Source organism: Diprion similis, chromosome 1 (assembly GCF_021155765.1).
Source record: "Diprion similis isolate iyDipSimi1 chromosome 1, iyDipSimi1.1, whole genome shotgun sequence".
Lineage (NCBI taxonomy): Eukaryota > Metazoa > Arthropoda > Insecta > Hymenoptera > Diprionidae > Diprion > Diprion similis.
In genome coordinates, this window is record NC_060105.1 from 7,903,054 (window position 1) to 7,917,805 (window position 14,752).

A 14,752-nucleotide genomic window follows, 5' to 3' on the forward strand; every position below is an offset into this window, starting at 1 on the left:
CGCTGGGTATAGAGCTCGTTTCTAGCTGGGTGGCTAACGGGGAACGAGGGAATGATATAATAAGCTGAGAGTAGGGATAGGTAGTCACGTGTATCGTGTCGCCGGTGGGTATAGATACAATTTTAAACATTTACAAGTTTACAATACACCTATACCAACGTCTGACGTACGTGTGTGTGTGGTTCACTGGTTCGCGCGTCATTGCACGGACAATTAAACCTATAGTTTACCGCGAACAATGTTTCGCGAAGGAAATATAAAAATCACAGCAAAGTTCCTTGTGTCTCTTTCTCATTGACCTACGACAATCTGTAGTATTATACCACTCGTATAAGAGACACAATGCTGCAGAGTGCACAAGTCATGTTGCGGAAAAAATTCATCGAGAGGTGTCAAATGCTTATGGGGGATGGAATGAAACGATTTATCATTGAATTTTTCAACAGATTTTCTAATTGTTCGAATTAATCATTCAGCTGTTTACTGCACGAGTTCTTGACATGAGATTCTCAAATATCTATATTTGGATAAAATTATAAAGGTGGCATGACAAAGGTATAGCTTTAAGTCGTTGATTTAAGCAACTGCTTCAAGTACCAATTCGAAAAATTGATTCATGGATGTTTTTTCCAATCCACATGGAATGTTGTGAAATGTTAGAAAATATTTCTAATTTTCTGTAGATCAATACCCAAACTTTAAAATGATTCCATGTCACTAGCAGGAGTGAAAAAAGTTTTCGAAATACGATTCGATAGCTCAGTCGGTGCTCGAAATCCCCTTAAACTGCAACCCGCATTGCGCTAGTGTAACGGTGGATAGAGCTTCGCTTGCATAACGAAAACGATTGCACAATGCATATCAGATGTAAGAAAACGATTTTTCTGCCTAACTAAATCAACGATTTTACCAAATATAAGGGAGACGCGGAGTGCAGTCGGTAAGTTATCATCAGAGAATTCTCAAGCAGTCATATATTAATTTATACCTATAAAATTTCGTTTCTGTGTGGGAATACGTTTAACTATGTGTAGATACGGGATCTGAAAGAGGGAGCAGCCCACTCGTCGATACAGTTCATACCGTAGGCTTCGAGGTATTGATCCCCGTTCGACCTTGAATGGATGGCAAGGAGAGCTTGTTGCACCCCCACGTGATGTGAAAACTGCGTAGTTTGAAGTCGCAGATTTCAGCAAAAAAATAAAATTTTGTACAACTTATTTATTTATTAATTTCTTTTTTGCCGCAGTATTATATTGATACATTTTTTTCTCAACTTTGTACTTACAATTAATTTTAGTAGACAATGAATAGAAAATTCGAAACGCGATGAAAGTTTTGGGAGAAAATTACGTCAGTCATCGTGATTGTTGCTAGCAGTTTTTTCATATATTATCATCATTATTGCCGTTCGATAAAATTTCGAGATGCTTAAATATTATCTAAGGTATGATAAAATATGATCAACTGATCTTGACAAACGTCGCGATGACGAAACTGCAGCAGCTGCAGTCTCAAGTGTCTAAAAATTATCGCAAAACGCTTTGTTATAGGTATACATATATTAAACAAGGTTTAGAGAGCTGCAAGAATTTCGCATAATTCTCTCTTTAATTATCTGCAGACATTTTGGATGGCGTGTTTAGGACCAATTAACCAGGTAATTAATTGTATACGCTTTATAGCTAAGAATAAGAGAAAAGAAAGAAGAGAACAATAATTAAAGGGAAAAAAAAAACAACAGAGAATGAAGGAAAAAATCGTAATTACGAAACGCTTTTTTCTTCTTCCCTCGTTCCCTCTGTCTGTCCGTATAGTCTGTAATAACGTTCTTCTCGTTCTGGCATTTGTTACAACTATAAATATAGTTGCAGTATTATAGGTTCAGGTATATAAATTACCTCCGAATAATTACAAGGAAGAATTAAACGCGAAATTAATTCCAGACGATATTCCAGATGATTTGGCACACCGTTAAATTGTTGCAAATATATATGTATGTACCTGTAGTCGATAATTTTATAATTACGATGGAAACGCGAGCTAATCGACTTATCGCGAGCTTTTAATTGCAGACATCGTCTTAAACTGCATGGTCTGGTTAAATATTTTCACGGAAGAAAAAATCAAGGAGAGAAAATTATTATACTGCGAACAATTTTTAAGGGTATGCTATAGTCATTATTTACCGACTGAGTTTAAAGCCTTATATTTTGACTATTATCAAAGGCTATGCATCGCAATGTAAAAAAGAATATAACAACCGTATTTTTAACAAAAAACACCAACACATTTTGATTGAGACGCAGAATTTTTCTCAGTGCCAATACGATACATACAACATAAGGCAAAGTTGGACTAATCCAATAGACAGAATTGTTTGTTATGACTAGACAAAGACTATATATATATATATACAAGTAGATGATAATATTATAACGATTGACTTTCGACATTCGTTGCGGAATATAAGTCTCTAGGATTTGCGTAAAGAGGATAAATAAATCTCGAGTGTAATAATACCGCTGAAATTAAGCGGTCACGTGAGTTGCAAACTTTTTAGTATAATAAATCAGCAGTAGTAAAAACCGTCGAACAAAAACATCAACGATAACTTCTTTCCAATGCATGTTAAAAAAACATAATAGATAATGCTTACGCTTACATACTATTTTTAAATAACTCCTTCTCGGGAATTCAATTCAAAAATACAACAAGCAAATTAAATGCACTACGTAGTGTGAATCCACCCATTCTGTTACACACAATTGACAGAGATTTATTAGGTAAAAATTCGCGCAATGAGACAGCCGCAAAAATTCCAGAATATAAAATAAGCCTTGATGCAGCAGTAAACGCAATAAAGAAAAAGAGAGAGAGGAAAAAAAAGAGAAAAAATTGCAGGTAGAAAAACGAAATATAGTTTTGAAGATAGGGGGGAGGGGGGGGGAGGGATGCTGAACCGCATCGCTGTGTTTGGTGCAAATTTTCAGATAATAGGTGCATAAAATTCATGCCATTCAAGTGGCTGCAGCAGCGCAAAGCGATGCCAAACCGATGACGCGTACTCGCAGTTTAATTGGCTGCTCATCCAGAGTTTCCCCTTCGCGAATCCCCCTGGAGAAGATTTAGTCGAGGGTCTCCGAGGGCAGTCAACTGTCAAAGTCTATTCTGCGCTTCGCGGTGGATTTCTGGTGCACTGCCGTGCGCGGCTAGATCGTGGAATTCTCGCATTGCAGTGCAGTTTTCGTATCTGCAATTTTACGTCATACGTTCAGCGTGCCTGCGTGCAAAGGTGTCGTAAAAATTCCTGAACGTCTCGTTCTCGTCTAGATTGTGAATTTTTAACGACAACAATGGGAGATTAAATTTGTCAATTTTACGTTGAAACAATGTTGTAAGCTACGTAACAATGAATTATTGTTGAAGAAAAATTGTTCTGGCTTGAGGGGAAAAAATGATAACGTTATAGCAAAAATAGTGAGCATTTTTTTTATACTAAACTAAAACTCGTGCAAAATTCTTTTCAAGCAATTGCAAAACAATTACTTTTTGTCTCTCAATGTTTTTTTACGTTATATATAACAATACTGAATTCAATCTCGTGAAATGAATTTGACAAATAAATAAACGTAATGTAGGAATTAAAAATTACTAATCACGTTAAAAATATAATTGATAACTTCTATTATATATATATATATACGTTACAAATTTATTCTATTCCGCAATAGACTTCGTTTATTTTTTATTTTACGACCAGTCTTCGGACGGTTGTAATATTCGATAATGTAGATCGATATCGCGGATAATTCACCGCTTATATAATATTCTGAGGTGATTATGTACTTTATACTTATAACATTATTTAACACGCGTAGGGTTTCTCACCTTCGTGCAAAAGGTTCGGAGAGCACGTGTCATGAAAAATTCTAGAGAAATTTTAGAAAATATTCCTGTGATGGTTGTCTTGGCTGAAATATTATTTATCACGCGGCAAGATTAAAGAGTAAAAAAGAAAAAAAGGAAAAGAAAAGAAAAAGAATTTGAACTTTAATTAAATAGATAAAATAACAACAATTTGACAATTTCCTTTGAATACATCTCGATATCACAATCGGTATGAGTTATATATATACTTTTTGTCGCAATTGTCGGACGATAAAAATAACAAGCAATGAAAAAATAATCTTTGCAATCTTCAAAGAAAGATCGTTCACGTGGCGACGCAATAAAGCAAGTGTAGTCATTTCTATAATCATATATATTGTAATTTTGATTTCTTTTTTTTTTTTTTTTTTACGAATCATAATAGTTTTTCAGCGATGCATATCCGTAATCAGCTGTTTTCAAAATGAGATTACGGAATGAATTCAACTTCTCCGTGTACATTGCCTAGTGAAAATATATAGGTATATATTTGTCTGAGTAATTTCTGATTTTAAACAAATTTCATTACAAAATAAAAATTTTTTTGATAAAAAGAAAAACTCTATCCACTGACGATATTTCATTTACCTACGAGAGGTAGAGCAGAGAGTTGAAAATTGAGAACGTTCGATAGTTCAACCGGCTGCTGAAAGAGTGCGTTGCTACTCTGCGTGTCTAACTGCCTACAGAATAGCATGTATAAATACGTATATGGCATTCCAGTGGAAATCCTACACCAGTCAACGAAACTCGCACAACAACTTTCACGCAGAAATGATATACCAATATTATACATTTTTTGCAAAAAGTGATAGAAAAGTTCATACTTTGCATCATATTCATAGATCGTACATAAAATTTGATCAGGCACTTTGCCATTTATACGTGTAAAGTATCTTTTTTTCTGATTTTAAACAATAAGTTTAATTGAAAAGGTGAATATTTTTTCAAAATTCAAGACAATCTGTTCAAAGAGAAAGAAGAAGGTGAAAAACTGTTTGTGTTATTTTTATACAATAATAATAATAATACATTCAGACTCAGAAGTTTGGATGTTGGGTAGGAGATAAGAAAAAAATCAAGAGTAAAGCAGGAAAATGATGGTTTGAAAATTTCCACGATAAGAATTATGTATGTTATAGCATGCATAAAGTACATGACGACGTGAGTGAAGCTTGTTTAAATTCGTTTTCGAATAAAATAAATATCTGTTATAAAAAATGAACGTATAAATCGTTGAATAAGGGAAATAAACAATTAAGGATCCAAGGCTGTTTCAATTTCAGATCCGTACTATCGTTGAACCGTATTATCCTACTTTTCTTATTAGAACACGACATTCCTGGAGCAAGTGAAAAGGTGTCTTATAGGTAGCAAACCCACCTGACACGTTACACCTAAGCATCACTTCCGAGTGGTTTAATTAACCATATAATTAGACGACTGAAGTTTGTCGGGGAAATAAAAAGCAGCGACAAACGAGGTGGGTAAAATAAAATAAAAAGTACAGAACGGGTGTACCATTATAATTGCTGCCGAGGTGAATAGAAAAAAAGGCAAATAAACGAAGAAGAGTAACAAAGAAGATGAAGAACGCAGACGATAAATTTATAAAATATTTTCAAGTCCACCTTCGATTGGCTTATCCATTATAGGGGTGCATTTCACCATAGAATCGGGGGTAAAAAGCCAAAGGTCACGTGGCACAGGGTATATTATCTTATATGCACGTATAATACATAAGATAGAAGAAAAAAAAAAGGGGGAGGGGGGATGAGTCAGTGCGTCGCGACGCCGGATCAATATTAACAATGGGGGTGTCGTATGTGTGTATAGATCCATTCATGTGATAGAAACCAATAAAAAAAAATCCCCCACAGCTAGCATCTTAATTATAGTTGTTCGATCTACAGCAGTTTGAACCAAACTGCTTCTTTAAATCGACTTGGTGAAGAAAAATACCGAAGTTTGTATAAAATTTTTTTTCCCTTCATAATTTCATATTATATGAATATACGTATCAGGGTGATTCGAATGAAAAAACTAAGAAACTGTTTTTTTTTTATCTCGCTTTTAGACGGTAGAATTTTAGTGACTGATAGTTAAAAGATCATATCAAGAAACGAGTTCACCTCCTCGTGGCTCAAGACTATCAGATCGCTGTTTTAATTTTTATATCCCATGAAGTTAACATGGGAAAATTTAACTTTTCGTTAAAAGTAAAGTATAAGAGATTCAACGTTCTAACCTGTATTAAATTGAATATTTATAGGTACGGTTGAATAACTTATTCTGCAATATAATAAAATAAGCTTAGTACGCAGCTGCTAGTAATAATAAATTCGTTGTACTTTATTGTAGATAGATTTTACAGTGAGGATTGCGCAACGAAGAAAACGAGATCATTTTATTTTGTATCGTATATTCGACCAAAGACCATAAAACTACTAGACTAATCTATAATAGTTTAAGTTATTAAATAAAATGTAAAAAGTACGACGTGTTTCAAATTAACCGCCCAAGTATAATATCTGTGTTTGATTTATTTTTAAATATCACGCGGTAAACTTATTGTATACGATGTTAATATTAAATAACACATAAAGTAGAAAGTTGCGTAGAAAAAAAGTTACATTTATTACGGTGTTAAGTTTCTGTTGTAATAACAATTAACTTGGTTACGTAACGGGGTAACAATATTATACACCAATTTGTGTATAAACACGCGTACAAATCGACGACAAAACTTCGTATATATATTACATACCGCGAGATAAAACTATTAAACAACGGTTATTCAAACGAAAGGAAACTCGAACAAGTTGCGAGAAAAAAAAAAAAAAATAAAATAAAATAACGAACGAAAGGAAGCAAATAATAAATTAAATAAAACATGTATACGCGAATTTCAATCTGATAATCATTTGTTTAATCGACTTATTCGAAGTATCGTTTCTTCCTGTATTTATCATTGAGCAAATGAATATGTTTTAAATAACGTTCCTTAGCTGTTTTGTATCTCTTCTTGAAGTTTGTTGTTGTTATTATTATTATTGTTGTTATTATTATTATTGTTATTATTACTACACCGACCAGTTATATGAATGGTACGCGTGTACTTTATACTTCACGTAGGGCCGTTGAACCTTACAAAGGTAGCTACAGCTCTTGTAGACAGGTACCTGGTACATAGCACACCTAGGTAGGTAGATACGTTATGTACACGTATGTAAAGACTTGGCCAGGTTGTGGAAGACATGCGAGAAACGCGTTACAGGGACCGTCGAGAGATGTTGCAGCCACGCACATGCATATAAATATATAAACTAGTTTTTAAAAAATGGACTATTTTTTTTAATCAAGTGGCGATTCTCAATTTTCTATTTCCATTTAACTGATACGGGAAATTTTTTTTCTGAACTTTGAAATTTTAATAATCGTAAACGAATCACTTTTCAATAATAAGCTGTATAGGTTTTTGTATGAAATTAAACGTTCTGTAAAAAAGAATTTAAACGAAGATTTGCGTGAGGCGAGAAGTTTCGAAGTTATCAAGTCTCGATTATATTGTAATTATTATTTTGAACAACTCAAATGGTTGAGAAAATCGTAGAGAATCGTATGTGAAAATCAGAGTCAAGAATTGTTTGAACCAAAGATGCATTCGAATCGATTTCATGACACTTTTTCACTGTAAAAAGAAGGAAGATAAAACAGCTTTTTATTTCGCACATTATCTTAATCGTATGATTAACAATCTGGGAAGAAACGAATGAAAGATTTATTATTAAACGGAATAATTTGAGATTATCGTAAACGATTAAGTAAAACAAATCGCAGGATAAAAATAATTATCACACGCGATCGAAATTATTCCAACTCGCTGTACAATTTCAAGTTGTAATTCCTGCTGTGAATATAAATGGCAGTGAATGGGTGCAGTATCTATATATATATTATCTATATAGACAGACACTGCATGTCAGGTGAGTAAACACAAGTGCATTATTCATGCACAGGATAAGAGAGACGAGCTATAGAATCTGTGTAGAGAGCCACGTCTTGAAAGAATTCCGGTGATCGTACAGGATAACGGTGGAGTAACGATTTTACCTTTACGCCAAGATCAATGCGGTAAAGGCGAATTAGATTCTGACATCGTTTCCTCCTGCGCTATTAGAAACAATTCACGATCAACGGATCTTCTAATTTTTATTCTTATTTTTAATCCTACTCTCATTTATCTCGTTTCGCGTTTCATAATATCGATGTGATATTAAAAAGCTGCGAAGTATTGAAAATCACTGTTCAATTTTGTGTATTAAATTTTTTTTCTTGTAAAAAAAAAGGGGTGGGATTGGAAATTGATGTAAAAAAAAATCAAACTCAAGGAAATCAAAGTTAAAAATCAGTCAATACTTCGATCATTCATATTTTTATTTAAAATTGTATTAAAAACTGGTTGGTGATTCTTTCGAAGATCGCATCGCCTTGTTTGGTCACGTTTACGAAACATTGACTCGAAGGCTATACCGCAAGGATTTACAACAAGTAAGTATATCGAGAATTACGGATCGTCTTATCGATTCTTACACCGCGGTAAGTACGCGAATTGCACGTGGTCAAATAGTGGAACTATACCGCGTATTTCTCGAATTACGTAAACCCGTATATATATATATATATGGGACTGCATGCACTCATTATATGTAGGTACAGACAAACACGTGTGTTCAATTCATAATTCTACACTCAGGTTTTAATATATATATATATCATGTGCGGCAATTTCATTCATGAATGAAATAACTAAAGAAAGATGTCCATATATGTATGGCTGCGCATTTGAATATGAATTCTTGGTTACAATCTGTAATCATGAAATTCACGCTTGTTGAGAATACGGAAAAAAATTGATGTAGAATTGTCATTGAATGGTTTCAGTATAAATCGAAATTAGTTCAGGTGTAATAAAAAAGAAGAATAATAAGAAAAAAATAAATAAAAGAAACACTCTCCAATTAAATTCCAATTAAATCTCTAGTCTAGACAAATTTTGTCAAAACTAAAATATTACTGTTTTTCAGTATCCCATCGAATTTTTTAAAATCTGTATTTTAAGAGCGTGTATCTCAATAACGAATAAAGATTTTCCAGATTTTCCACATATTCAAACGCGAAATGAAAGATTAGTTTTTCTACTTTGTAGAAATAAATCTTCGAATTTTATTCACTTTTCAAATCAGTTTTATTTTTATACCCTGTTTTATATATATATATATATTTTTTTTTGGCTCACCCTGTATACACAAATGTACAATATAAGGAAGATTCCACGATAATATATCATGCGGTTTATGACCGAAATAATAGATTGAACGCAGCCTGCTACTGCTATGCTATTATGCTATACATATACGTATACACCTGCGTCAGGAAGTGAATAAAATAATACAATACAATTCATTCTGCTACTACTTTTCCCCTAACAACAGTTTTCTAAAACCGTTCTGACACAAAGCAGGCAAACGTGCATGAGTTTATATACATTATAACATATGTACATGTATGTATGGCAAAATCAGAAAGAGCATAAAGAGAAGCTGCTATGGGAAAGCACCTACAAGATGTATACATACTATACATATATGTAATATTATTATACGCATAAGAATAATTGATATTAATTAAATAGAAGAGCGATGCGTATCTCTTTGCGTAAGACAATAGACTCGTATTCCTATACATACATACATATACTTGCAGCATCTATCGTAGAAAAGTTAATATACGATACATGTATATTCTATGTATACCAATATACATGCTCCGTTGAATAAGGTGTACTATATGCATGCATATATATATATATATATGTATGTATGTATGTACATATGTATATAGCGGGTGAAAGAATGAGGCAATGAATCGGTCGTTCTGAGAAAGTTTGGAGAGAGCATGGTTATATTATAAATCGCCTCAAGGAAATATGTTTTTTTTTTAATTTTTATTTTTCATATATATGTATGGGATATTCCACGCCAATTGGACCTGGGTTTTACCCTCGATTTTTTCTATGATTGTTCTCACTTCTCGATTTAATTTGAATTTGATACAATTTATAGAAACGATTTTATCGACAGATAAAAATTAAGAATTTGAAAAACTTCTGAAAAATCCTGTATCAGATACCAAAATTTTTTCAAGCATTTTCCGAAAGAAAAAAACGTTCCTAAAAAAATTAGTAGCGTATAAGTCATTTTACTATGTATGGATGATTGCTGAAATATTTTTATACGTAACATTGGATTTTTGAAAAATTTTTCCACTTTTTTTTGCCTCTCCATTTTGATAAGATTGATAAGAAAAATTGCAAATTGTAAAATCGTTCCGAAAAATGTGAAAAAATATTTCAAAAATCCAATGCGAAAGATTTATTCTTGATAGATTGCTTTGTTCAATAGAATATTACACATTAGAATAATAAATTTGCACAATAACTCTCCACGATATAAAGAAATAAAATGACAATATATCCATCAATAGTGAAATGATAAAAACTGAGTTCGGAAAAATGACAAAAACATCGTGTAGCGTTTAGTTTACAATAAGAATGCTTCGATCGTGATATTTAACGAACGAACCGTTTATTGTACTCTTGTTAACGCGATTAATTACGGTTGCCAGTTGTTTCTCACGGGTCGCAGGCAGCAAGAAACGATTGTAGGAGAAAATTAAAGATAAAAAAAAAAGGAAAGAAAAACGGAAAGGTAAGAAATAAGACAGAGTAATAATAATGGGTCCACACACAATACCGTCGACCAATATCGGTACTGTGCCGACGAAAACCGCGATATCATTTACACAGCTCTATATATATATATATCTATATATATATATATATAACAATAACTGTGAAATACCAGATTCCGTTCGTTGAATCGTGGCAAATTTTTTATACTACCAATCAGTATCGGAATTTTTGTTTACAATGGTCAAGTTTGAAGTCGAAAAATTTGTAAAGAATTCCTAATACGTATACACAGACGTCTGAAAGATCTCGAATTTTTTTTTTCTTTCAAACTTATCAGAGTCAAAATGACGTAGAAATCGGGTAAAAACTAGAAATCATGTCCCCACTATATTATTAAATATTAGCGATAATTCGCAAAGAAAATAAGCCTAAACCAAGCATCTGAATACTCAGTTAGATTCTGGAATCTGGAGACTGACGAAGTGGCAAATTCAAATTTCATACGACCAATTATATATATCCTGTCACAGGAATTTTAACACGATTTCAATTAACCTCCAAATTTTCGGTTTTATTTTACATTTTTACATTTTGTTCCTAGTAAAAACGCGTATATAATCGTTACAAGTACAGCGTCTCGCAAGATTATAGGCTCGGTAGTATATCACGTGTGTACTTGTATGTTAAGAAACGTGTCAAGTCCTCGAAGTTTATCTCAACAAGTTTAGTTGCAAGCATTAAGGATACGTGTCGGTGGTACAGTCTGATCAAAAAAGTGTCAAAACGGAAATACATATATATATATACAATTGTTTGCCAAAAAATTCGTACAGTCTGTATATTTCCGTTCACGATTTGACGGACGACCCTGTAGAAAGTGTGAAATATACACGTGATATTCATAAACTCGTGTGTTAAAAATCTTCGCATTTTCTAATTCTTAATCGCGTGAGAAAGAAATCGAGGCCGGAATTATTTCCACACAGACGAAAAGCTGACTGATTGTGAGCTCGGTATACAATATACATATATATATATATAGAATTATAGATGTTTTAGATGATTCGAGATCGAGGATGATCAGGATCGTGTTGAATGAATCAGGCGAATAGAATTGAATTGTAAAAACGGCAGAAGAATATAGAAAATGAATTAATAATAACAATAATAAAACAAATTTGTTTTTTTTTCTAAATCGGAGACCAAAATGTAAATAATGCACATGATGCAATTGCTTTCACATTGAGTGGAGTCAGAGCACAGCGACGACGATTGCGGAGAAAATCGAGAGTAAATAGCGAACGTACACGTCGTTTTATCCTGTATAACGTTAGAACTAGCGTTAGACGGTACTAAACCGTCTATATTACGTATAATAATGTATTATACATACAAGATATTACATGTGGTATATACACTTTGTATCTGTGGTCGCGAATATTTCGCACTCCGCATTCGCCGCAGCTGAGATATCGAATGTCGAGATACGATACTATTACAATATTTGTAGTAACCGCATAACACCTACTGCAAAAATTGTAATTCACCCCCAACAATCAAATATAATTATCAACAATAAAGTATCCAATGCCGGTGGGTCATAGGTTGTAACTCAAAATTATCGACCGATATTTATAAATGATAAGTAACATAAATACGAGGATATACCATAATACAGGTCATTCATAGTTGTTGTAAATATAATTGTTTACAAAGAACCGCTCTGCGAGTGTAGTCTTACATCTACTTATAAATTTAAGGTAAGTGCAGATGATCCAGTTGCATTAAGTGGAATAAAAAGCTCGATCGATCGATATGAAATGCATGACTATATATACATTATACATACCTTATTCTTATTGGGCTTGTCCATGATGCGATACGAGGGTGAACCGTTGCTGGAAGCTGCGATGACGGTTCCAGCCTTACGAGACACGCATTGCCCCATATAGATCTGCTAACTTCGCTCGAACGTATCCTGACAAAATACGTGACAAAATTAGTGGCGTTAATATTATTGGTAAATTAGGGTCTGGGTATTAGTATTACCTGTTACAGTTGCTGGTGTGAAATTACGTATTAGAGAGAAGGATAAAGAAACCAAAAGTACAAAGTTAAAAAGATGATTGATTTAATATAGAGATTTGTCATGTTAATTGATAGTTACTTGGTGTGATATTAGTATACGAATAACAGTGTTTATAGATAATTACAGATGTTTGTTGTTATTGTCAGACCAATTATTGTACACCTGTGCAAAAGTCAAGAAAGCGGAGTGATGAATAGATCAATGATCTATTTAAAGGTTTTCATTGCCAACTGATATATATTCCTTGCATTACCTACGTCTCAAATCTCGTTAATTTCATCTGTCTAAACTCCATACGGTCTACCGAATTGCAACTAAGGGTCGGAACTGATCCGAAGCTTAAAAAAAAGATTTCGAATAATTCCATCAATCGCTTACCGCCTTCCATCTTAGTCTAAAAATTTTCGTTTCCGAACCAAAAATTCGTGAGAAATATTTAAGTCAACCGTCTAAAACTCGGTGTAAAAGAGATAAATTTTTCTTACACTCAACGCCGTATTTTAAAATGAGAAATATCGACGATGGTGAGGGTGATACGTAGGTAGGCTTGTCATCAAGCAAATCAAGTTTTACTTAATTTTCACATCCATTGTTTCCTCAATGAATTTTCTCAGCAATCCCGCGGCAAAGTCTTCAGTGAATAATAAGAATAAGAATAAGAATAAGAAGAAGAAGAAACGAACGAACGGAGATCAACGTACCTATTCAACCTGCATCGAGTCTGAGAAACATCATCGCAATTCACAGCTCGCAAGACCACCTAAAGCAGCAACAGCCGGTGTTCGTATAGCCTATTTATCGTGTATAAGTATATGTATATTATATACCCGGCTAGAGTGGCGTACCTTTTACATTCTAGTCTATTATAACCTATCTCCAGCACGTTCCACATTCTAGAGTTACACCGCATCCATTTATGTAGTACCGTATCTCACGTGTACACCTGCACACCTTGCTGAAAGATCTGCATTGCCGGCTGTCTTATATATCCTATCCGTAGTCTATAACTATATATAAATAATATAAAGTTATAAGTCTTCATGGGTATGAAGTACGAAGAAATAAACGGCATAGAAATGGCTTTTCAAACATACTGGTCAAGGTTTGACAATGCTTGGTGGTCATGTAAGGTTGCTGTTATACGCTCTGTGCCCGGCGTGTACTTTTGTTGCTCACTTCCTTACCATGGACCGTATAATATGTAAACTTTCGATATTGAAGTGACGGGTTTTTTTTTTTTTATACATCAATCGTTAACCATCGCAGCCTTTGGCTCCCCGGAACAGTTTCGAAATTGTTTATAGAAGAGCATGATTGATCTGTTGTTATTCAAGGAATAAAATATAGACGCACGATAAGGAAGTGCTTTGTTTTTTGCGAATATTTCGATAATGAAACAGAATTTCTTGAATGACGCGCTTGAAACTATATTATAGAACATGTGAAATTGGAGTAGTGAATTGCATAACACAAGTATCGTTGGTACGTTAAAAATGTGAAGAAAGATAAAAATTAGTGAAATAATAAAAATAAGCTTCAAAATCTGAATAGCATAATCATGGTTTTTATCTTTTCTCAAAATTCACTTTCGAAATAATAACTTGAAGAAGAAAACCCCTGAAATAAAATTTATTTCTGTGAATTACATATTTCACTCAATGCGCTAAAAATTTGTGAATTTATTCTACTCAAGTTTAGTTTGATTTTCTACACGAATCGACTTCGATGCTTGTGCAATAAATAAATGAGGATCGACTCCTCAATCCGGTGATCAACATTCAATCAGGATTTCATACATTTTGCGAAGAACGAGTACAATAAGACTAACTATTCCCTATAATCTTAGGTGTGCAATCAGTGAAGTCAAAAACCATGGAATACAATGTTGTGATAAAAATTGACTCAGCAAAATAATGGTTAAAAACATAATAAGTTAAACATAGAATACAATAAAAAAAAATTTTTAAAAATAAAAACTA

The 14,752-nt window shown here is 33.3% G+C and overlaps 1 protein-coding gene across 2 annotated transcripts in view; it reads right to left on the reverse strand.

The window, feature by feature from the left end:
- The window catches only part of LOC124406332, a 52,486-nt gene that overhangs the window by 31,211 nt on the left and 6,523 nt on the right, over positions 1-14,752 (reverse strand). For both annotated transcript variants that reach the window (XM_046881722.1, XM_046881731.1), the window contains one exon: positions 12,534-12,662. In XM_046881722.1, the coding sequence (XP_046737678.1) occupies positions 12,534-12,632 (99 nt within the window). In that variant the 5' untranslated portion in view covers positions 12,633-12,662. The remainder of the gene's footprint in view (positions 1-12,533; positions 12,663-14,752) is intronic.